Below are 25,544 nucleotides of genomic sequence, written 5' to 3'. Positions count from 1 at the left end.
TGAAAATTAGTCAATCGTTTTTTTAAAATGATCTGCAACAGGGAACAAAGACTTCCTGAAAAGGGTCAAATCCTGATGAATACATTAAGCTCATGAATGCATTTATGACGTATGACTAGAGATTAGCTAATCAATTCGATGGAAAACAAACTCATGTCGAATTTTTAGGAATTTGCCTATCCTGGAAAATTCGAGCAATTTCCGGTATGATTTGTGTGATTCACCTTTGTTTAGTATATTTCTGCATTGTGCTAAACTCTAGTAATCTGGGAAAAATTATATCTATTCTGACATGAAAATAATATTACGAAAAAATATAATGCAAACCAGATGGGAAAATGTGGTCTTATACTCATTCAATTTTTAATGTTTCTATAGTCAGTCCTAATAGCTCACTAGAAGAAGACATCAATGTCCACCTATCTAAAAATAAGTTGAGAACACAGAAGACAGGAGAATGAAATTAAGACTGTTCTGTAGATAATCACTAAAGATCAATCAGGAACAAAATTAATTTTCTGATTTATCACTCCTTCCAATGTGCCTCAGCTAACAATTTATGTAATTTCCATTTTTGGAATTTTAATTGCAAAAACCAGCCATTCACTCACATAAATACACGCAAAAAAGGTAAAATGTAGACAGGTACCCGATGAAGATTAATTATACTCACCTACTTAAAGGCACTTCATCTTCAGATTTTGCTAATCTTTGGCCATGTCTTGTCAACTGGAAGGAATCATAATTAACTGCTGATGTCTGAAGTTTCCTATTACCTGTAACAGAATAATATTTCATTTCAAGATTTGAAGTGTGTAAGTATAGCAGACAATCACGAACCCCATCTGGAACCAAAATCTCATCCTAAAATACAGAAGATAATCTCTTTTGTTTTCTCACTTGCTTTCTTCCAAATCTGTTAGGATGCTAAATAGTTTTACCTCTCATAGAAGTTGTTGCAATGTTTGGGAAGTGATAAACATGTTAAATAATCCAATGATACATGAGCTAGAAAAGTATACATGCCTTATGGGAACATGTATCCATCTAAGAGGCTGGAAAAAAATAGCTGAAAACTGAGAAACCTGTGAAAATTCACATTGCCAGTATTTTGTCTTATTTTCCTCTATCAAAATGAAGGATGCAATTCTGAAATATAGCTCCTTAATTTGGCTTCCACTGACCCACATGGATGAATATAGGCTTCATATTTGGAAAATAACCGAGTAAAGTGAGTGTTCACACATTTACTTCTGGGAAACATCTGGCTAATCTTCTAGTGATTTGTCATCAGCATATTCCATAAATGATCTGATTACTCCAGAGGAAGGGGGACTCTATAGTGGCTCTCTACTATGGCTAATAGAAGGGGGTGAAAACATGTAAAGACACAAGACTAAAGGACCGTATTACTATACATTCAAGCACTGGTTTAATTTAAAAGGGTCGTCCAGCAGCTGAAACATTTTAGTTAATATTTTTGCAAAATACTGAAAATACTAAGATAAGTTAATGTCACTTTACTGATCTCCTGACACTTCCATTCTAATGCTTCCTAGGTTCCCACTGGTTTCTGTACTTCCTGTTTAATCTGGATAGCGGTGTGACCCATGTAGCTGCGGTCAATGGGTGGCTACAGCAGTCACACTTCCATATGGTGGTCCAATAAAAATAAAGACAAGTTCTGTACTTTTTTTTGGACCAGAAGGTCATGTAATGCTTGGGTTACCTACTGCTGCAGGGTTTAGCTTCATGGTCACATGTCCATTGTGAGATAGTGCTACCTTAGTGGGTTGGGGAAACTCGCTTGGCAACGGGAATTAAAGCACTCAGGCACGGTTTCTCCACATAAACAGTCTATCCGATTTATTAAGACTCATAAACTGCACCACAAACAGTTCATTATTTACATCAACGGAACACATTAACCACTGATAGTCTGCTCCAATGACAGATACGTCTCTCGCCTGTAACCCCCTTTATCTGGAGTTACCTTACAGGAGCTCCGCCTCCACACACTGACTACTGTCAGTCCTGGTTCCCAGGGGAAAGCTGCCTTACTGGGGTCACCATCCTTGTGACCAAGGCACCTCAGATAGTCCAGACCCGCAGTAGGAACTGAAGCTTCCCCCAAAACAGTAGCCGTCCCAGGCTCTGCAGATACAGCCTCTCCGTGCGCTATTCAGGAAGTCCAGTCCCAGGCACTTCCAACACACAGACCTTCAGTCCATGGTCTCACCATGTGCTTTCAGGAATCCAGGCCATTCCAGGACATTCCAACACATTGACCATTCAGTCCATAGCCTCAGCAGGTGCGTCCAGGAATCCAGTCCATTCCAGGACATTCCAACGCACAGGCTATACAGTAACTCACACTCTGAACCATGTGACCCACACCCTGGTCACATTACATAGTTGTAACCAATGCCATAGGTGGGAGGTGTGTGTGGCTAGTTTAACTCGCCCAGCTCTCAAACTTGCCCTGCAAGCCTCCCTCTATAAAAAACTGTACAATTACTTGTGGGACTATAGGTCCCAGGTCATTATCACCACTACAGATACGCCTCCATGCATATCCTGAGGGGCATATACAGCGCCCCCTGTCTGTAACATGGGTCACTGTATCACACCATCTAGAATGAGAAGGAACTTCATAAACAGCAGGGAATCTAGACATGGTTGGAAAGGGAGATATGGACGATTAGTAAGATTGAAGATTAAGGTGGACGATTAGTAAGATTGAAGATTAAGGTTGAAGATTAGTAAGGAGGGGTTTATGCCTCAATGCAAATTCTATAAAGACTTTCCTCCTCCTTATATGCACTTTGAATTAAACACAGTATACCCTTATTTTATCCACACATTTTACACCTCTGAAATATATATTAAAATCAGAATAAACCGGTAATTAGGGTGTACTGTGAAAGCACCAGTGGAGAGCACTGTGGTAAAGAGACCAAGTACCGTACCAGCATGGAGTAAGAAATCACCAGAAAGTCTTGAAGCTCAGGAATCTTTAGAATATGCCTTTATTTAATGAAATGGCAACAATATATAAAAAGATTTTTTTTTAAATAATATATCTATAAAAAAGTCGCAAGGACAGGATTACATGGTACCCATACTCAACAAAGCAACCCCCAATACTGAAGAAATCCTTATATTTGCTTTTTCGTTGTGCATATCAAAAGGTGCAAATAATATATAAAGTGCAATAAATACATAAAAGGTGTGTAAAAAATGCAAATATTAAAACACTATATACGTGAGAATTACATACACAAAAAGGCTCAATAGCATTGTGAAAAAAAGGTGCCAAGAAGGTGTGCACAATAAAGATAATTATATCAAAAATAACAACTCACTTGTTTAAAGTGCCCAAGTGCATAGACCTACAGTGGGGCAAAAAAGTATTTAGTCAGTCAGCAATAGTGCAAGTTCCACCACTTAAAAAGATGAGAGGCGTCTGTAATTTACATCATAGGTAGACATCAACTATGGGAGACAAACTGAGAAAAAAAAATCCAGAAAATCACATTGTCTGTTTTTTTAACATTTTATTTGCATATTATGGTGGAAAATAAGTATTTGGTCAGAAACAAACAATCAAGATTTCTGGCTCTCACAGACCTGTAACTTCTTATTTAAGAGTCTCCTCTTTCCTCCACTCATTACCTGTAGTAATGGCACCTGTTTAAACTTGCTATCAGTATAAAAAGACACCTGTGCACACCCTCAAACAGTCTGACTCCAAACTCCACTATGGTGAAGACCAAAGAGCTGTCAAAGGACACCAGAAACAAAATTGTAGCCCTGCACCAGGCTGGGAAGACTGAATCTGCAATAGCCAACCAGCTTGGAGTGAAGAAATCAACAGTGGGAGCAATAATTAGAAAATGGAAGACATACAAGATCACTGATAATCTCCCTCGATCTGGGGCTCCACGCAAAATCCCACCTCGTGGGGTCAGAATGATCACAAGAACGGTGAGCAAAAATCCCAGAACCACGCGGGGGGACCTAGTGAATGAACTGCAGAGAGCTGGGACCAATGTAACAAGGCCTACCATAAGTAACACACTACGCCACCATGGACTCAGATCCTGCAGTGCCAGACGTGTCCCACTGCTTAAGCCAGTACATGTCCGGGCCCGTCTGAAGTTTGCTAGAGAGCATTTGGATGATCCAGAGGAGTTTTGGGAGAATGTCCTATGGTCTGATGAAACCAAACTGGAACTGTTTGGTAGAAACACAACTTGTCGTGTTTGGAGGAAAAAGAATACTGAGTTGCATCCATCAAACACCATACCTACTGTAAAGCATGGTGGTGGAAACATCATGCTTTGGGGCTGTTTCTCTGCAAATGGGCCAGGACGACTGATCCGGGTACATGAAAGAATGAATGGGGCCATGTATCGTGAGATTTTGAGTGCAAACCTCCTTCCATCAGCAAGGGCATTGAAGATGAAACGTGGCTGTGTCTTTCAACATGACAATGATCCAAAGCACACTGCCAGGGCAACGAAGGAGTGGCTTCGTAAGAAGCATTTCAAGGTCCTGGAGTGGCCTAGCCAGTCTCCAGATCTCAACCCTATAGAAAACCTTTGGACGGAGTTGAAAGTCCGTGTTGCCAAGCGAAAAGCCAAAAACATCACTGCTCTAGAGGAGATCTGCATGGAGGATTGGGCCAACATACCAACAACAGTGTGTGGCAACCTTGTGAAGACTTACAGAAAACGTTTTACCTCTGTCATTGCCAACAAAGGATATATTACAAAGTATTGAGATGAAATTTTGTTTCTGACCAAATACTTATTTTCCACCATAATATGCAAATAAAATGTTAAAAAAACAGACAATGTGATTTTCTGGATTTTTTTTTTCTCAGTTTGTCTCCCATAGTTGAGGTCTACCTATGATGTAAATTACAGACGCCTCTCATCTTTTTAAGTGGTGGAACTTGCACTATTGCTGACTGACTAAATACTTTTTTGCCCCACTGTATATAAGGTCTATAAACATATGACCGTACACAGGAATGTGATAGCACAGCGATATCACTTTTATATATACCTGGGGGGGAGGCTGGGTCCTGAACCTGCGTGCGCCCGACGCACGTTTCGGATATGTTTCCTTCGTCAGGGGGTCAGGCACTTTGTTGCCTCATAGGACCCACAGCATGCATCTACTTACTCGAGTACCTCTGCTCCCAATAAAGCCATGCCACTGCAGTACTCCAGTATAGTAAGTTTCTATGCAGATAATTCACTGGTAGGGGAACAATAAGAATAGCAAGCAGGTGCAGAAAAACCTTGCGTACAAGTCATCAGTTTATCATTGTGTATATTTCCCTTAAGACTTTTCTTTTTCAAATGATTTGATGGACAATTTATAAAACAATCCTTCTCTTCAGCACGCTGTACTCAGCACAACCCTACACTCATAAAATTTCTAATGTTTACTACTGTGCCAAAAGCTGCGTGTTCTGTAAAAGTGGCAAGGAGCAATATACAAAAACTGCTTTAACTCATTTCGTACTCAGTGGTTGTCAGTGCAGGCGGTTTTTAATGTGACAAATGCATGATGTGTGGTGCTCAGCCTAGAATTTGCGGGTATTCTTTTTCACACATATTTCAGCAGTGAATAGAATAGCATTAATAACATGCTAAACTGAATCTAATTTTTATACATTACACTTCCACCCATATTAAATTTGAGAAAACTGCTAATATGAATAAATTAAAAAATAGTACTGTGGCTTAATTATAGCCAAGAAGCTTTCTACAAGAATAATAAAAAGAAAGCAGAATCTAGGCAGTGAAGTAATGGTAATACTTAGCCATGTCACAGGCTTTGTCTACATCTATCAATTGTGGTCAATTCTCCATTTTACACTGTAATATTTATTAACGATAATATGGTCCAGCACACAATAAAGAGCTTTTTATAAAATCAGCTGGACTGCTAAAGCCCCTAAACTACAAGCTATGTCATTTCCTAAATGCTGTCTGGAAAAATAGTACAATATATATATATATATATATATATATAGAGAGAGAGAGACTCAAAAAAGAGGCAGCACTCCAGTTTCAGTGAAAAATTTGGAAGGTTTAATCGACCCACATAGCCGGGCGACGTTTCAGCTCCATCTGAGCCTTTATCATGCGGTGAGTAACCATACCTGATGTCTATTTATATGTGTCTCAACAAATGTTACATTGAGTCCAATCATAATTTACATTCAATTAGTGCTTACAAAACATATACATTATTCATTATTCACTTATATTTGCATCCAGTGCTCATATATAAAGTGCCTTGTGCTTATGTGCATTAAAACCCAAACTTCATATTGCCCCTCAGATTGTCCTGATTTGCTGCTTGCGATCATGATGACAATAGATATCTTACTATTAGTTGTATTGTGCATATATTATAATCCACTCACCCCTGGTTCTCATGTGGACTCATGGAGGACGATATGCTTGTAAGTCGGTGTTCCCTGCCGCTTACTGCGCATGTCTCAAGCGCATCATCATATTGGAATGCCATATCGGCCAATATGGCGCTCCGTGTGGCATTTTCCACACGGCGCATGCGCAGTAGCACTAAAAACCGCCATATTGGTAGTGGCTTCTTACCTTCTTATAACTTTTGTCACCAGCGCTTGTGCAGTAGCGCAGAGCAACGTCATATAGTTTATATTACCGGCGCTCGCGCTGTAGCGCAGAGCGACATCATATCAATGGGGAACTTCATATATATTATACCTGCACCAGCGCTGTAGCACAAAAAGGCGCCATGTTAGTTTAGCCTTCATTATTTTATACAAATTGCTCTCTGGCTATACTGAGTTTTTTTATATTTAAAGCAGAATGGATCTATCACCGAATCAAATATTTACTAGCGATATATATTAATATTATATTATTTTATGCTTGTTACAGACCTTTGAGAACTGTTTAAGGTGCATATATTTTTTTATATTTGTTTTTCAGACTTAAAAGGGCTATATAAGATGTATGAATGTATCTTGGCTCCACGGACGACTGCATATTAAAGCAGCCTCCGTGAGCCAATAGAGTCACTCTGCCCCTCAGTTGTCCCTCCGGACCAAAATGTTGCAGCCATGACATCTATATGATACCAGCACCATTGTTCTGGTCCACTTATCTCGTATTCCAAAGACACTTAACACCTTAGTTGTTTTTATATCCTTTATTTTAATTCAATGAGTAATCCACTCTAAATATGAACATATTACTCATTGAATTAAAATAAAGGATATAAAAACAACTAAGGTGTTAAGTGTCTTTGGAATACGAGATAAGTGGACCAGGACAATGGTGCTGGTATCATATAGATGTCATGGCTGCAACACTAGTAAATATTTGATTCGGTGATAGATCCATAGTTTTCACTGAAACTATGGAGTGCTGCCTCTTTATTGAGTCTCTGTGAACCTGGTGCAATTGTTGGACTGGTTGCTTGAGGCCCTGCACCTGAAGATAAGTAGAAGTGTTGTGCTGTTCCCTTTCTCTAATATATATATTAGAGTATATATACTCTACACAGTATATATACAGTACAGACCAAAAGTTTGGACACACCTCATTTAAAGATTTTTCTGTATTTTCATGACTACGAAAGTTGTACATGTATGTAGAAAAGCCGCGGAGACACCATCACGTGTTTCTCAATGCAAGCAATAAATAGCCACGTCTTTCACCGGGAAGGAACAACCACGGGAAGGGCAGCATCCAAAAGGAAAACCACCTATGCCAAAACATGGTACCATCCACAGACAGCTGTTTCGGGGTATTTGCCCCTCATCAGTGTGGAGTAGGAAACTGGCTATTAGGAGCAGTGCCTGGTAAAAGGACTATAAACATAAGGATGAATGACCTCGGGGAGATCAAAACATCCAACACTGCGGAGACACCATCACGTGTTTCTCAACGCAGTGATCCAGAACACTGCCCCCATCTCTTATGGGAAATATGCAAATGCATGTAGAAAAGCCGCGGAGACACCATCACGTGTTTCTCAACACAGTGATCCAGAACTGAAATTAAAATTGTACAGTCACACTGAAGGCATTAAAACTATGAATTAACTATGAAATCCCACTTATTAAACCTGACAGGGCACACCGGTGAAGTGAAAACCATTCCCGATGACTACCTCTTGAAGCTCATCAAGAGAATGCCAAGAGTAACATAGTAGCATAGTAACATAGTTAGTAAGGCCGAAAAAAGACATTTGTCCATCCAGTTCAGCCTATATTCCATCATAATAAATCCCCAGATCTACGTCCTTCTACAGAACCTAATAATTGTATGATACAATATTGTTCTGCTCCAGGAAGACATCCAGGCCTCTCTTGAACCCCTCGACTGAGTTCGCCATCACCACCTCCTCAGGCAAGCAATTCCAGATTCTCACTGCCCTAACAGTAAAGAATCCTCTTCTATGTTGGTGGAAAAACCTTCTCTCCTCCAGACGCAAAGAATGCCCGTCACCTTCCTTGGTATAAACAGATCCTCAGCGAGATATTTGTATTGTCCCCTTATATACTTATACATGGTTATTAGATCGCCCCTCAGTCGTCTTTTTTCTAGACTAAATAATCCTAATTTCGCTAATCTATCTGGGTATTGTAGTTCTCCCATCCCCTTTATTAATTTTGTTGCCCTCCTTTGTACTCTCTCTAGTTCCATTATATCCTTCCTGAGCACCGGTGCCCAAAACTGGACACAGTACTCCATGTGCGGTCTAACTAGGGATTTGTACAGAGGCAGTATAATGCTCTCATCATGTGTATCCAGACCTCTTTTAATGCACCCCATGATCCTGTTTGCCTTGGCAGCTGCTGCCTGCACTGGCTGCTCCAGGTAAGTTTATCATTAACTAGGATCCCCAAGTCCTTCTCCCTGTCAGATTTACCCAGTGGTTTCCCATTCAGTGTGTAATGGTGATATTGATTCCTTCTTCCCATGTGTATAACCTTACATTTATCATTGTTAAACCTCATCTGCCACCTTTCAGCCCAAGTTTCCAACTTATCCAGATCCATCTGTAGCAGAATACTATCTTCTCTTGTATTAACTGCTTTACATAGTTTTGTATCATCTGCAAATATCGATATTTTACTGTGTAAACCTTCTACCAGATCATTAATGAATATGTTGAAGAGAACAGGTCCCAATACTGACCCCTGCGGTACCCCACTGGTCACAGCGACCCAGTTAGAGACTATACCATTTATAACCACCCTCTGCTTTCTATCACTAAGCCAGTTACTAACCCATTTACACACATGTTCCCCCAGACCAAGCATTCTCATTTTGTGTACCAACCTCTTGTGCGGCACGGTATCAAACGCTTTGGAAAAATCGAGATATACCACGTCCAATGACTCACCGTGGTCCAGCCTATAGCTTACCTCTTCATAAAAACTGATTAGATTGGTTTGACAGGAGCGATTTCTCATAAACCCATGCTGATATGGAGTTAAACAGTTATTCTCATTGAGATAATCCAGAATAACATCCCTCAGAAACCCTTCAAATATTTTACCAACAATAGAGGTTAGACTTACTGGCCTATAATTTCCAGGTTCACTTTTAGAGCCCTTTTTGAATATTGGCACCACATTTGCTATGCGCCAGTCCTGCAGAACAGACCCTGTCGCTATAGAGTCCCTAAAAATAAGAAATAATGGTTTATCTATTACATTACTTAGTTCTCTTAGTACTCGTGGGTGTATGCCATCCGGACCCGGAGATTTATCTATTTTAATCTTATTTAGCCGGTTTCGCACCTCTTCTTGGGTTAGATTGGTGACCCCTAATATAGGGTTTTCATTGTTTCTTGGGATTTCACCTAGCATTTCAATTTCCACCGTGAATACCGTGGAGAAGAAGGTGTTTAATATGTTAGCTTTTTCCTCGTCATCTACAACCATTCTTTCCTCACTATTTTTTAAGGGGCCTACATTTTCAGTTATTATTCTTTTGCTATTGATATAGTTGAAGAACAGTTTGGGATTAGTTTTACTCTCCTTAGCAATGTGCTTCTCTGTTTCCTTTTTGGCAGCTTTAATTAGTTTTTTAGATAAAGTATTTTTCTCCCTAAAGTTTTTTAGAGCTTCAATGGTGCCATCCTGCTTTAGTAGTGCAAATGCTTTCTTTTTACTGTTAATTGCCTGTCTTACTTCATTGTTTAGCCACATTGGGTTTTTCCTATTTCTAGTCCTTTTATTCCCACAAGGTATAAACCGCTTACACTGCCTATTTAGGATGTTCTTAAACATTTCCCATTTATTATCTGTATTCTTATTTCTGAGGATATTGTCCCAGTCTACCAGATTAAGGGCATCTCTAAGCTGGTCAAACTTTGCCTTCCTAAAGTTCAGTGTTTTTGTGACTCCCTGACAAGTCCCCCTAGTGAAAGACAGGTGAAACTGCACAATATTGTGGTCGCTATTTCCTAGATGCCCGACCACCTGCAGATTTGTTATTCTGTCAGGTCTATTAGATAGTATTAGGTCTAAAAGTGCTGCTCCTCTGGTTGGATTCTGCACCAATTGTGAAAGATAATTTTTCTTGGTTATTAGCAGAAACCTGTTGCCTTTATGGGTTTCACAGGTTTCTGTTTCCCAGTTAATATCCGGGTAGTTAAAGTCCCCCATAACCAGGACCTCATTATGGGTTGCAGCTTCATCTATCTGCTTTAGAAGTAGACTTTCCATGGTTTCTGTTATATTTGGGGGTTTGTAACAGACCCCAATGAGAATTTTGTTAACATTTTTCCCTCCATGAATTTCGACCCATATGGACTCGACATCCTCATTCCCTTCGCTAATATTCTCCCTTAAAGTGGACTTTAGACAAGACTTTACATAGAGACAAACCCCTCCTCCTCTCCGATTTTTACGATCCTTTCTAAACAGACTGTAACCCTGTAAGTTAACTGCCCAGTCATAGCTTTCATCTAACCATGTCTCGGTTATTCCCACTATGTCAAAGTTACCTGTAGATATTTCTGCTTCTAGTTCTTCCATCTTGTTTGTCAGGCTTCTGGCGTTTGCGAGCATGCAGTTTAGAGGATTTTGTTTTGTTCCAATCTCCTCGCTGTGGATTGTTTTAGAAATGTTCTTACCTCCCATCTGAGTATGTTTTCCTGGGTCTTCTTGGTTCAAGTCTAATGTTTTTCTTCCCGTCCCCTTTTCTTCTAGTTTATCGCCCTCCTGATGAGTGTAGCGAGTCTTCTGGCGAATGTGTGTTTCCCAGGTTGTTGAGGTGTAGTCCGTCTCTGGCGAGGAGTCCATCGTACCAGTAATTCACACCGTGGTCCAGGAATCCGAATCCTTGTTGTCTGCACCATCGTCTTAGCCAGTTGTTTGCATCAAGGATCCTGTTCCATCTCCTGGTGCCATGCCCGTCTACTGGAAGGATAGAAGAAAAAACTACCTGTGCATCCAGTTCCTTCACTTTCTTCCCCAACTCTTCAAAGTCTTTGCAGATTGTCGGTAGGTCCTTCCTTGCCGTGTCATTGGTTCCAACATGTATCAGAAGAAATGGGTGGAAGAGCTTTGGTATCCTATCGGTCACATCCATGATCATCGCACCTGGAAGGCAGCATACTTCTCTTGCAGTTATGTCCGGTCTGCAGATGGCTGCTTCTGTGCCTCTCAGTAGTGAGTCTCCCACCACCACCACTCTTCGTTGCTTCTTGGCTGTACTTTTTGCTGTCACTTGTTGCTGTGTGCCCTTTTCTTTTTTGCTTGCTGGTATTGCTTCATCCTTAGGTGTGCCATCTTCATCCTCTACAAAAATTTGATATCGGTTTTTCAGTTGTGTGGTTGGTGATTTCTCCATGGTCTTCTTGCTTCTTTTGGTCACATGCTTCCACTCATCTGCTTTTGGAGGTTCTCTGACACTTTTTTCACCTTCTGTGACCAGTAGAGATGCTTCTGTTCTGTCTAGAAAGTCTTCATTCTCTTTGATGAGTTTCAAAGTTGCTATTCTTTCTTCCAGACCCCGCACCTTTTCTTCTAAAAGGGCCACTAGTCTACACTTCTGACAGGTGAAATTTGATTCTTGTTCTGGTCGATCTGTGAACATGTAGCACATGCTGCAGCTCACCATGTAGGTTGTCACATCTGCCATGTTGCTCCTCCTGTGTGCAAAGCAGTCATCAAAGCAAAAGGTGGCTACTTTGAAGAACCTAGGATATAAGACTATGAGACATATTTTCAGTTGTTTCACACTTTTTTGTTAAGTATATAATTCCACATGTGTTAATTCATAGTTTTGATGCCTTCAGTGTGAATGTACAATTTTCGTACTCATGAAAATACATAAAAATCTTTAAATGAGAAGGTGTGTCCAAACTTTTGGTCTGTACTATATATATATATATATATATATATATATATATATATTAGATGGTGGCCCGATTCTAATGCATCGGGTATCCTAGAATATGTATGCATGTATATAGCAGCCATATAGTATATAGCACAGGCCACGTAGTATATAGGAGTACTACGTGGCCTGTGGTATATACCATGTGGCTGCTATATACATACATATTGTAGAATACCCGATGCGTTAATATAGGCCATGCAGTAAATAACACAGCCCACGTAGTATATAACACAGCCCACACAGTATATAGCAGCCACGCAGTATATAACACAGCCCACGTAATATATAACACTGGCCACGTAATATATAGCACAGCCCACATAGTATCTAACAGTGGCCACGTAATATATAGCACCCAGTATAGAACACAGCCACGTAGTATATAACATTGCCCACGTAGTATATAGCAGCCATGTAGTATATAACGCAGCCCACGCAGTATAGAACACAGCCCACATAGTATCTAACACTGGCCAGGTAGTTTATAGCAGCCACGCGGTATCTAACACAGCCCACGTAGTATATAGCAGCCACGCACTATATAACACAGCCCACGGAGTATTTAGCAGTGTGGGCACCATATCCCTGTTAAAAAAAATGATTAAAATAAAAAATAGTCATATACTCACCCGCCGGCGGGATCCAGCGTCGATCCAGCAAACCTCTGGCAATGGGCGCGTGGCTTACGCCATCTTGCGTTCCCAGGATACATTGCGAAATTACCCAGATCACTTAGCGGTCTCGCGAGACCACTAAGTCTTCTGGGTAATTTCGCAATGCATCTCTGGGAACGCAAGATGGCGGCAGCCGTGAGCGAATCGTCGGACTATGGAAGGTGAGAACAGCAGGTTTTTTGTTTTTTTTATTATTTTTAACATTAGATCTTTTTACTATTGTTGCTGGATAGGCAGCATCAATAGTAAAAACTTGGCCACACAGGGTTAATAGCGGCGGTAACGGAGTTACCCGCGGCATAACACAGTCCGTTACTGATGGCATTAACCCTGTGTGAGCGGTGACTGGAGGGGAGTATGGAGCAGGCACTGACTGCGGGGAGTATGGAGCGGGTGCCGGGTACTGACTGCAGGGGAGTAGGGAGGGACTAATCGGACTGTGGCCATCGCTGATTGGTCGCGGCAGCCATGAAAGGCAGCTGGCGAGACCAATCAGCGACTGTGCTGTATACTACGTGGCTCTGTGCTGTATACTACGTGGCTCTGTGCTGTATACCACATGACTGGGCAATATACTACGTGGATAGGCAATTTACTACGTGGCTGGGCAATACACTACGTGACTGGCCAATATACTACGTGTCTGTGCTGTATACAACCTGGCTCTGTGCTGTATACTACGTGGCTCTGTGCTGTATACCACATGGCTTTGTGCTGTATACTACGTGGCTCTGTGCTGTATACTACGTGACTGGGCAATATACTACATGGCTCTGTGCTGTACACTACGTAGCTGGGCAATATACTACGTGGCTGGACAATATACTATGTAGCTGGGCAATATACTACGTGGCTGGGCAATAGACTACTTCACTGGCCAATATACTACGTAGCTGGACAATATACTATGTAGCTGGGCAATATACTATGTGGCTGTGCAGTATACTACGTGACTAGCCAATATACTACATGTCTGTGCTGTATACTACGTGGCTCTGTGCTGTATACTACGTGGCTCTGTGCTGTATACTATGTGGCTCTGTGCTGTATACTATGTGGCTTTGTGCTGTATACAACATGACTGGGCAATATACTACATGGCTGGGCAATATACTACGTGGCTGGGCAATATACTACGTCACTGGCCAATATACTACGTAGCTGGGCAATATACTATGTCTGTGCTGTATACTACGTGGTTCTGTGCTGTATACTACGTGGCTCTGTGCTGTATACTACGTGACTGGCAATATACTACGCGGCTGGGCAATATACTACGTCACTGGGCAATATACTACTTAACTGGGCAATATACTACGTGGCTTTGTGCTGTATACTACGTAGCTGGGCAATATACCACGTGACTGGGCAATATACTACGTGACTGGGCAATATACTACGTGGCTGGGCAATATACTACGTGGCTGAGCAATATACTACGTCACTGGCCAATATACTACGTAGCTGGGCAATATACTACGTGGCTGGGCAAAATACTACGTCACTGGCCAATATACTACGTAGCTGGGCAATCTACTACGTGGCTGGGCAATAAACTACGCAGCCATGCATATTCTAGAAAACCCAATGCATTAGAATCGGGCCACCATCTAATATATATATCTATATATATAATTGTCTAAGGGTTTTTCCGTCTGTCTGTCTGTCTGTCTTTCTGTCTGTCTGTCCTGGAAATCCCGCGTCTCTGATTGGTCGAGGCCGCCAGGCCTCGACCAATCAGAGACCGGCACAGCATCGACGTAGAAATCCCGCGTCTCTGATTGGTCGAGGCCGCTAGGCCTCGACCAATCAGCGACGGGCACAGCGACGATGATGTCATAAAGGACGTAGACATCCCGCGTCTCTGATTGGTCGAGGCCTGGCGATCAGCAACGGGCACAGCGACGATGCTGATTGGTCGAGGCCGCCAGGCTTCGACCAATCAGCAACGGGCACAGCGACGATGATGTCATAAAAGACGTAGACATCTCACGTTTCTGATTCAGCGACGGGCACAGTATTGACGTAGATGTCATAATGGTTGCCATGGCGACGATGATGTCATAAAAGTTGCCTCAACCAATCAGCGACGGGCACAGTCTGCCGCGAATTCTGGAATCATCATTGTCCATATACTACGGGGACATGCATATTATAGAATACCCGATGCGTTAGAATCGGGCCACAATCTAGTATATATATATATATATATAGAGAGAGAGAGAGAGAGAGATAGAGAGAGAGAAGAGAAAAAAATATATATATATGAAAATACAAAAAAATCTTTAAATGAGAAGGTGTGTCCAAACTTTTGGTCTGTACTGTATATATATATATATATATATACATATAGTATATGCATATACACTGTATATGTATGCACAGTTACCTCTTAACACTTAAGTTGAAAAACCAAAGAAGGAAAGTCATGGACATGGAAATCACAGGATCGATATGTTAGGTGTCGAGATCCCGCCTCTGCACAGGGGGAATCTCGAACCATCTCTGCTGCGGTCTCCCATTCCTCTGCAGCTGCAGTGGAGTCTGCTCAGCGGAGATGTCGGTCCCAGCGTCTAGCTCAGGCTGATACTGGATGACTGGTTACTGCTGCCTTTCCAGCTTCTGCCATTGTAGCCAATACTGGGCAGCGGTGAGCAGACGTGTTTGGGACTAAGTCCCGCTCTTCCCATTCTGAGCATGCCCAGGGCAAGATCTCTTATTGTAGATCAAGGGTCACATGCTTAGATACTGCAGAAAATCTCATTCGTCCTTTAGGAAGGTCCTGAAGGTGTTCTTCTTCTGTGGCTGACTCCCATTGGTCCTTCTGGGAAGGTCCTGTTCTTGCTGCAGCTATAAAAGGTTTGCATGGCCGCACGGCCATGCGCTAGTGTACATTTGGAATCGTGTGTGTGTTGATGAGTGCAAGTCGTTCTCTAAAATCCCCTCCCTTGTGTATGACTGTTCGCAAAAGGTGGATGCTTGCTGTCTAGCGCCCGACTAAGCTATCAACATAAAGACACACGACACAGCGTCTATTGCTGTAACCGCCAGTGTGGCGCCGTGCGCTTATAGAGCGCTTTCCTATCCCAAGTCTGGGTGGTTAGTGGCATCCGCCAAAGCGGCACAGCACGAACTCTTGTGCTGTAAGTTATATTTTCTGTTACTTTGACACCCCAGTTGTGGTGTCGAGCACAAGTGGTCTAAACGTACTCTAATCCTGTGTCTTGGGATAGAGTCCTCCTTGCTTGCGCTCTTGTTGCAGTACCGTGGCCCTGTGATGCAACAGGGCTTGCTTCCTTCACACAGGGTGAAGTTAACCCATGTGTGTATCCACATTGTAACGCCATATAGTCCATCATTCTCTCTTGGGCTCACTCGTCCAGGGTGGGTGGACATTTTGGGTCCAAAAGGATATCTGAGCTACTGGCGAGGACATATTGGTGGCTGCATATGGCTCGTGAAGTCGCAGACTATGTTGGGGCATGTGTCTCTTGCGCCAAGAACAAGTCTCCTCGGCAACGGCCAGCTGGGTTGCTTTACCCTCTGCCGGTGGTGGACAGGCCCTGGGAGATGGTCGGGATGGACTTTGTGGTGGGCTTACGAAAGTCTCGTAGTGCACCATTATCTGGGTGATCACCGACCATTTTTCCAAAATGGTGCACTTGGTGCCTCTTCCACGGCTACCTTCTGCACGGGCTCTGGCAGCGTTGTTCATCAAGCATATCTTTCGCCTACATGGTATGCCAGACAAAATTGTCAGTGACCGGGGTCCCCAGTTTGCATCTCGATTCTGGAGAGAGCTTTGTCGTCTACTCAGTATTGAGTTGATTCTCTCCTCAGCATATCATCCCGAGACGAATGAGTGGGTTGAGAGGGCCAACCAGACCCTGGTCACATATTTACGACATTTTGTTTCTGCCAGGCAGGATGACTGGATATCATTGCTACCATGGGCAGAGTTTGCGCTTAAGAACGCTGTAGCCGACTCCACCGGTCAGACTCCATTCCTCCTAAATTACAGCCAGCATCCGTGTGTCCCTGTGCCCATGCCCATATCTTCTGCTGACTCCAGGGTGGCAGACTGGGCTGTGGAGGCACGGGATATTTGGGACCGCACTCAGGATGCCATTCAGGCCTCCAAGGAGAGAATGAAGAATTCAGACGATGCTCATCGGCGCCCCGCTCCGACCTTTGCTCCTGGCGACTTGGTGTGGCTCTCTGCCTGTAACATCAGGCTGCGAGTTGAGTCCACTAAGTTTGCACCTCGCTACTTGGGTCCCTTTAAGGTCCTCGAACAGGTTAACCCTGTGGTCTACCATCTGGCCCTTCCTCCATGCCTGGGTATCACCGACACCTTTCATGTGTCCCTCTTGAAGCCCATATACATGTCCCGGTTTTCCGAGTCATCTGCCGGGACATCGGGTTTGTCTGCGGACGATTACGAGGTGAACGCTATTTTGGGGTGCAAGGAGGTACGTGGCAAAAAATTCTATTTGGTGGATTGGAAGGGTTATGGCCCAGAGGACAGGTCCTGGGAGCCTGCTGAACACATTCGAGCTCCACAGCTCATATCTGCCTTCGAGCGTAGCGAGGTCCAAGGAGGGGGGGTAATGTTAGGTGTCGAGATCCCGCCTCTGCACAGGGGAATCTCGAACCATCTCCGCTGCGGTCTCCCATTCTTCTCCAGCCGCAGTGGAGTCTGCTCAGCGGAGACGTCGGTCTCAGCGTCTAGCTCAGGCTGATACTGAATGACTGGTTACTGCTGCATTTCCAGCTTCTGCCATTGTAGCCAGTACTGGGCAGTGGCGAGCAAACGTGTTTGGGACTAAGTCCTGCTCTTCCCTTTCTGAGCATGCCCAGGGCAATATCTCTCGTTGGAGATCAAGGGTCACATGCTTAGATACTGCAGCAAATCCCATTGGTCCTTTAGGAAGGTCCTGAAGGTGTTTTTCTTCTGTGGCTAACTCCCATTGGTCCTTCTGGGAAGGTCCTGTTTTTGCTGCAGCTATAAAAAGGTTCGCATGGCCGCACGACTCTGCGCTAGTGTACATTTGGAATTGTGTGTGTGTTGATGAGTGCATTTCATTCTTTAAAATCCCCTCCCTTGTGTATGACTGTTCGCAAAAGGTGGATGCTTGCTGTCTAGCGCCCGACTAAGGGTACTTTCACACTAGCGTTTTTTTAAATCCATCACAATGCGTCGTTTTGCAGAAAAAACGCATCCTGCAAAAGTGCTTGCAGGATGCATTTTTTCCCCATAGACATCTATTGACGCATTTGGACGGATTGGCACACTTCGCATCCGTCTTGTGACGGATGCGTCGTGCTTTGGCGGACCGTCGGGAGAAAAAAACCCTACATGTAACGTTTTTTTCTCCCGACGGACCGCTTTTTCCGACTGCGCATGCGCGGCCGGAACTCCGCCCCCTCCTCCCCGCACCTTACAATGGGGCAGCAGATGCGCCGGAAAAATGCATCCGCTGCCTCCATTGTGCAATGCAGCAAACGCTAGCGTCGGAATCTCTCCCCGACGCATTGCGACGGGGAGATTCCGACGCTAGTGTGAAAGAAGCCTAAGCTGTCAACATAAAGACACACGATACAGCGTCTGTTGCTGTAATCGCCAGTGTGGCGCCGTGCGCTTATAGAGCGCTTTCCTATCCCAAGTCTGGGTGGTTAGTGGCGTTCGCCGAAGCAGCACAGCACGCACTCTTGTGCTGTAAGTTATATTTTCTGTTACTTTGACACCCCAGTTGCGGTGTCGAGCGCAAATGGTCTGAACGTACTCTAATCCTGTGTCTTGGGATAGAGTCCTGAGACTTCTTGCTTGCGCTCTTGGTGCGGTACCGCGGCCCTGTGACGCAACAGGGTTTTCTTCCTTCACACAGGGTGAAGTTAACCTGTGTGTGTATCCACATTGTACCGCCATATAGTCCATCATTACTCAGCAGCAGGTTCCATTTCTGCACGGTGGACCCTGCGAACGCATCTTATACCATCTCTCTTATAATTTGGTGCGTTCCGTTAGCCCTAACACGATAGACATGTTAATGATATACAAATAATGAATTATAAGAGATTAAATTTTAATAGTCATGAAAATACAGAAAAATCTTTAAATGAGAAGGTGTGTCCAAACTTTTGGTCTGTACTGTGTATGTATATATATAGTAACCATAAGAAACAAAAAAAGAGTTACGATTCCCAACTACAAATCAAATAAATAGTAACGAATATCAAAGAGATAAACTAATTTAGAAAAAAGTACAAAGCTTTATTAACACATGATACATAAATATAGAAACACACAATAAAATCCAAAATAACTGGACAGGTAATCTAAGCAATGATGCAAAAGGCAGCAACAGGCTGTCCAAAGTACCAGGGTACTCTAACCGTAACATAATCTAATAGCAGTATCTAACAATACATATATAAATCACCCCAACAGTAAGAGTACATAAATGGGTGAGCAAAGTATGACCACCAGCCTGCTCTCAGGTCAATATAAGTAGGCAGGTATGATAACCGCACATTGTGTCCACGGTATCTATGTAGACCAAGCGTAAATCAAGAGCAGATGCTGGATAAAGGAATGTCTCACCTATAGGACAGCACTGAACGCCGCACACACCCCAACATGTGTTTTGCTTCCGCTTCTTCAGGGAGCAGTGTGTAGTAAGTGCCCAACCACGGATTTATGCGGCAGCCATATAACATTCAGCAAGACGTTTTTCTTCTAAAAGATCAACTGGGTTTATTACTTCATAAACCCTTGTGGCAGAAAACAAAAAACAACAGTCTTCATAGCATGGCAAAACAAAGCAACAATGTTCACAGCGTGGCTCTGTTCCATCAGGTCAAGTCCAATATTCAGGCTCGCTCTGGAGCAAAACACACAGTCTGGTATTACCTGCTTGTCAGTGCTTGTCAGGCTTTCCACTGGCAGCACCACACGGGACCTGTTTCTGGCTCTGCAGATCCCTATCCTCACCTCGTGCTGTTCAGGGATCCAGTCCTCCTCCCAGGACCTCCCAACACCCAGGTTACTCGGGATCACACAGGTGGCCTGTCCGGGTACAGTTCAGGACGTCCAACCCCAGCTGGGACCGTCCAATACCCAGGTCATCATTAGCAAAGTCCCACCACGTGCTCTTCAGGGCTTAGCACACCCAACACCGAGGTATCTGCCAGGACCTTGCACATGGACCATTCAGGTCCCCTCACTAAGACCATGTGACCCACACTCTGGTCACATTACATGCCTTAAACCACTCCCCTGGGTGGGAGTGTGGGTGGGTGGCTAGTTTGTCCCGCCCATCTCACATAACTAGCCCTGCCAGCCTCCCATTATAGACATACCAAACACTTGTGGGACTATAGGTCCCAGAACACCACATCGCTTCAGGCTGGCAGCGCAGAGTCTTCTGCTCTGCGACACACGTATCGGCCATTCACAATACTGCCGGACTTTATTACATTACCACAGTCATGCCTGTGATTGCCATGCATTCCTATGGCCTCAATAAACCTCCGTGCGTATATTGGGGAGACCATGCAGCGCCCCCTACCTGTTACAGGGGTCACTGCATCACAACATGTATATACATATATACACACACATACACTGTATATGTATGCATAGTTACCTCTTAGCACTTAAGTTGCAAAACCAAAGAGGGAAAGTCATGGACATGGAAATCACAGGATCGATAGACATGTTAATGATATACAAATAATGAATTATAGGAGATTACATTTTCAAAACATCTCAATTTATTCCGTTTTGAGAAAAAGAGCAACACACAAATACACACACTTACACACCTCGCTTTGGTATGCTATTAGTGAGGTTATTAATGTTGTCTAAGGAATGTTCTCTCAGGCTGAATACACTTGGGCATACAAATCATCAAGATTCACTACTGGCAGCTTCACTTGCAATTGCCAACCAATGATGTCCCAGATATGCTCGATGGGAAACAAACACGGAGACGTTGAAGGCCATAGCAGCAAGTTTAAGCAATGCCAGCTGCTCACAGTAGTTTGAGCAACAAGTACTCCAGTATTGCATTGAAAATTGACTCCTGGGACACTTTGAAGAAATGTACATATCCCTGTTTCTACAACCAAATCAATATAACACCGAGCTGTTAGTGGAATGCAGTTGGGTATGGCTACATTACGCTGCCCCAGACCAAAAAATTCTGGGAGAAAGGGCTGTGTGACGTTTCTTTGTAAAGGCCTCTTTATAGTATTGTTCTCGTGGTCTCCGTACCAATCTCTGGCTATCAATGCAAACGAATCAAAAGGCAAACTCATCGCTGAAGAGGATAGACCTCCATTCTAGCCTCTATTGCTGCATTCCAGCCTCCAGTTTCCATCTAGAGACCACGTGTACAACACCAAGAAGCCTGCCCAAGCAAATGTCACACCAGTCCTACTCCCAAAATGATGGTGTGAGGTGGCATAATGTACAGTAGTCGAACCATTCAAGTTTTCCACTCAGATACACTAACAGCTCAGCAGTACATTGATTTGCATGGGTAACAAGAGGATGCAAGCACTGTGCTCCTTGCCTAGAATACCGTCCACCATAGACAGATTGCAGAACTGGCCAGTAACCTAAGCAAGGAACAGCAAACACAGCAATAAAATTAAACAAGTACATTGCAAAGTTGCTTGTTTCTATAAACATTTTGCAATTTTACACATTCACTACATACAACATGGAAGATTTTCTCGATGTGAACACTAGACATGAAGAAAAAAACAAAAAGAGCCTTATACTTGAGGCCCTGCTTTAAATTTGATAATTTATTTTTCAAATGAGTGCTTGTAAATGTTGGTCCTTATGTGACTTTGCAGTTCAGTTGTCATTAAAAAGAAACCAACAAAAAAAAAAAAAACCTTATGTAATACGTTTCCACGGCCGCAACTGTAGATAACCAATTGGTACTAAGATGAGATAACACTATAAGAACTAGCCCCTGCTGCCCAGTTCTGCCTCCTCCGGTTTGACGGACATCTCCTCTGCCTGTAGTCACACAGCACAGAGCCTGTCAGTCAAGCAGGAGGGGGTGGCACTGGGCGGGGAATAGAGCTGGAGTGCCAGAGACTTCAGTTATACAGTCTCATTTGCATATCAATTAAAACACTGATTTCTCAGTAACAGAGGCTTTACAAAGCAATTGCTGGACTTGTCTTTGAAAGAGCTACATGCACATATAAAAAGTTTGAGGGTTTGAAATCCTGCTCACAGAGTTCCTTTACAGGATAACAATGATTACACACTGTATGTAGGTTGTAATTCTATTTGTAACTCTTCAAGGGGTTGTCCACAATTTTGTTATGAAAAAAAAGACAATTTACCAATAAAAAATACCGTATTTTCCGGCGTATAAGACAACTGGGCGTATAAGACGACCCCCAACTTTTGCAGTTAAAATATAAAATGTTCTCAAAAGTCGGGGGTTGTCTTATATGCCGGGTGTCGTCTTATAGGGTGGGTGCGAAGCAATTTGTGGTCGACGTATATAGTGGGGGGAGTGGTCCTGATGACGAGGTGAGGGAGCGCCTCACCAGGAAGGTGTAAGTGAAGCAAACTGTCAGCGTCTGGGATGCCAGGGTTATGCAAAAAAGAGAGAGAGCAGTGCTGTGCCTAGAAAAACACTCCTCTTTCACTAATCTGGCTCACCCTTGTATCCTATTATCTCTTTCTCTGCCTCTGCTTCACTTACACCTTCCCGCTGAGGCGCCCCCTCACCTCGTCATTGGGGTCGCTCTCCCCACAATATGCGGCGACCGCAGATTACTCCGCACCTGCCCTATAAGACGACACTTGGCGTTTAAAACGACACCCGACTTTTGAGAAGATTTTCAAGAGTTAAAAAGTAGTCTTATACGCCAGAAAATACAGTACATTCCTTTCGAAGAGACTGATATGTCCGTACAACCAGAACAGGATATGCAGAAATCCACTTGTACAGACAGTCACTGGCTACATCAGGAGTAATAGGTTGTTCACATGCCCATCCACTCAAGAATACAGAGGAGACCCAAGTAGGTCTATGAGGGCAACAGCATGGGGTCAGTAAGGTTTGACTATGGTATTTTTTAAATTTAAATCTTGAAGGGCTAATTTACTTGTTAAAACAAAGATAGTGTTGGAGAACAAAATAACTTTTCAAACCTAGTACATGCGTTAGGTGCACCCTTGGCTTTGCAGAGTAGTTAAGTTCATCTTCCCACCTTCTAGTTTGTTCGGTAATATGTCTACCATCCTCTTTTTTACAGGAGCCAGAGGAGGATGGACAGAGATGGAAAACAAGTAGGTGGGAAAGTGCACTGAATTGCTTTGCCACGTGTACAGAGCACTTGTCATTGCTTTGAACAGTCATTTTGTCCCTTTAACAATTAAACATAAGGCAGAGGGTGAAGAGTAGTGATGAGTGAGTATACTCGTTGCTCGGGTTTTCCTGAGCACGCTCGAGTGGTCTCTGAGTATTTGTTAGTGCTTGGAGATTTAGTTTTCCTTGCCTCGTTGCTCGGGTGGTCTCCGAGTAGATGTTAGTGCTCAGAGATTTAATTTTCGTTGCCTCAGCTGCATGATTTACGGCTGCTGGACAGCCTGAACACATGTGGGAATAGCCTAACAAACAGGCATTCCTCACATGTATTCAGCCTGTCTAGCAGACATAAATCATGCAGCTGAGGCAACAAAAACTAAATCTCTGAGCACTAACAACTACTCGGAGACCACCCGAGCAACGAGTATACTTGCTCATCACTAGTGAAGAGATGATATAGAAAAAGAAAACAAAAAGCAGCACCAAAAGAAAACAAAGGGTGCAAAAAAATCCTTCCAGGCATGTACCAAACCTCTTTGCTTGTTTAATTCACTATATATGTGTATGCATTTGCACTTTACAACTGCTTGAGAAAGGTCCACATCCTGGACTGAAACGTCACACATGGGCCAATAAATCACTTTTACTTTTTCTATTGGAGTGCTGCCTTCATTTTTTTGGACAATAGTGAAGAGATGAGTGATATAATGATAAGATGATGGCCACTAGGCCCCTCATACTATCAACATTGCTTCCCTGCTCATAATTTGTGCTTACTTGCTGCAAACTGAATTTCCCCTACAGATAATATATAGCAATCACATGCGCATGTCTTATTTTCTGGTAGCTGAGTAAGAAAAAACACCGTACGCACTACTAAATGAAGGCGCTCTAATAGGTTCCCACACCATATATAGATAATAAAAAGAACTTGGCACTCAACTTGGTATCACCCAGTGGGGGATACTGCGTCGCTGCAGGCCACACACCGTCGTCACTACATCTAATGACAGCAATTGAGCACAGGCTATCTGACCAGCGCTGCTTTTACAGACCATATCTATTTAAAGTGATACCTGTGAATGTCCTTCACATTCTATCCTTTTGGATAAATAAAGGGTCCATAGCAGTCTATAGCTGATGAAGGCCAAGATTGGCCTAAATGTTTTTTTGATTAATTTGACTGCATTAAACCACAAAAAAATCCATCCAAAAGTTGAGTGCCAAGTTCTTTTTATTATTTTCTGGTAGCGACTGCTTTCACCACTAGTTTTCAATTATCTCTGCACCCTAAGGGCTCATTCAGATGTCTGAAAATCTGTCCGAAATCAGACTGAAAGACACAGACAACCCGAGCATGACAGCGTCATAGAAATCCATGAAGCGGTCATGCTCGGGTTGGGAGAACCATGGCCAGTCTGTGCATTAGCGGCTTGTGCTCAGACCACTGGCATGGACATCTGAATGAGCACTAAGGGTATGTGCAGGAGTTTTTTTCAAAAACTGAGCAGAATATCACCAAATCATCCAGAAAAACTCAAAACTCCTCAAAAACGTAGGAGTTTCTGCTCAGCTTTCAATCTAAAAACTGAATATATGTTCTCGGTACTCAGTTTTATCAATGTCATTGGTAAGTTATATCTGGCTGTTGAAGGCAGAGGTCATTTTGCTTGAACCCTAAGGCCATGTTCACACGATCCTTTTTTTCATGCGGAATTGCCGCAATTTTCCCGCTGCGGGTCCGCAGCTGTTTTCCATGCAGGGTACATTACATTGTACCCTATGGAAAACAGGAACTGCTGTGCCCACAATGTGGAAAATAAAAAAAAAACCCACGCTGAATAGCTGCGGGAAAAAAGAAGTACCATGTCACTTCTTTTTTCGGAGCCGCAGCGGTTCTGCACCCATAGATCTCCATTGTGAGGTCAAACCCGCAGTAAAACCCGCAGATGAAAAAAATATCTGCGGGTTTTACTGCGGTTTGTGGTGCAGAACCGCTGCAGCAGGAAGTGCGGGGAAGCGGGCGGAAGTGCGTGGGCGGAGTGTGGCTGCCCCCCCGTGCTCCGATCCCGCCCCCCCGTGCTCCA

At 43.3% G+C, this 25,544-nt stretch overlaps 1 protein-coding gene across 2 annotated transcripts in view; it reads right to left on the bottom strand.

Moving 5' to 3' along the window:
* ZBBX (zinc finger B-box domain containing) overlaps positions 1-25,544 on the bottom strand; it is a 357,196-nt gene that overhangs the window by 3,396 nt on the left and 328,256 nt on the right. For both annotated transcript variants that reach the window (XM_069727388.1, XM_069727390.1), the window contains one exon: positions 674-776. In XM_069727388.1, coding sequence (XP_069583489.1) covers positions 674-776 — 103 coding nt within the window. The remainder of the gene's footprint in view (positions 1-673; positions 777-25,544) is intronic.

Source organism: Ranitomeya imitator, chromosome 5, assembly GCF_032444005.1.
Source record: "Ranitomeya imitator isolate aRanImi1 chromosome 5, aRanImi1.pri, whole genome shotgun sequence".
Taxonomy (NCBI): Eukaryota; Metazoa; Chordata; class Amphibia; order Anura; family Dendrobatidae; genus Ranitomeya; species Ranitomeya imitator.
Note: the sequence above shows the minus strand (reverse complement) of the source record. Positions and strands in the feature narration are given on the sequence as shown.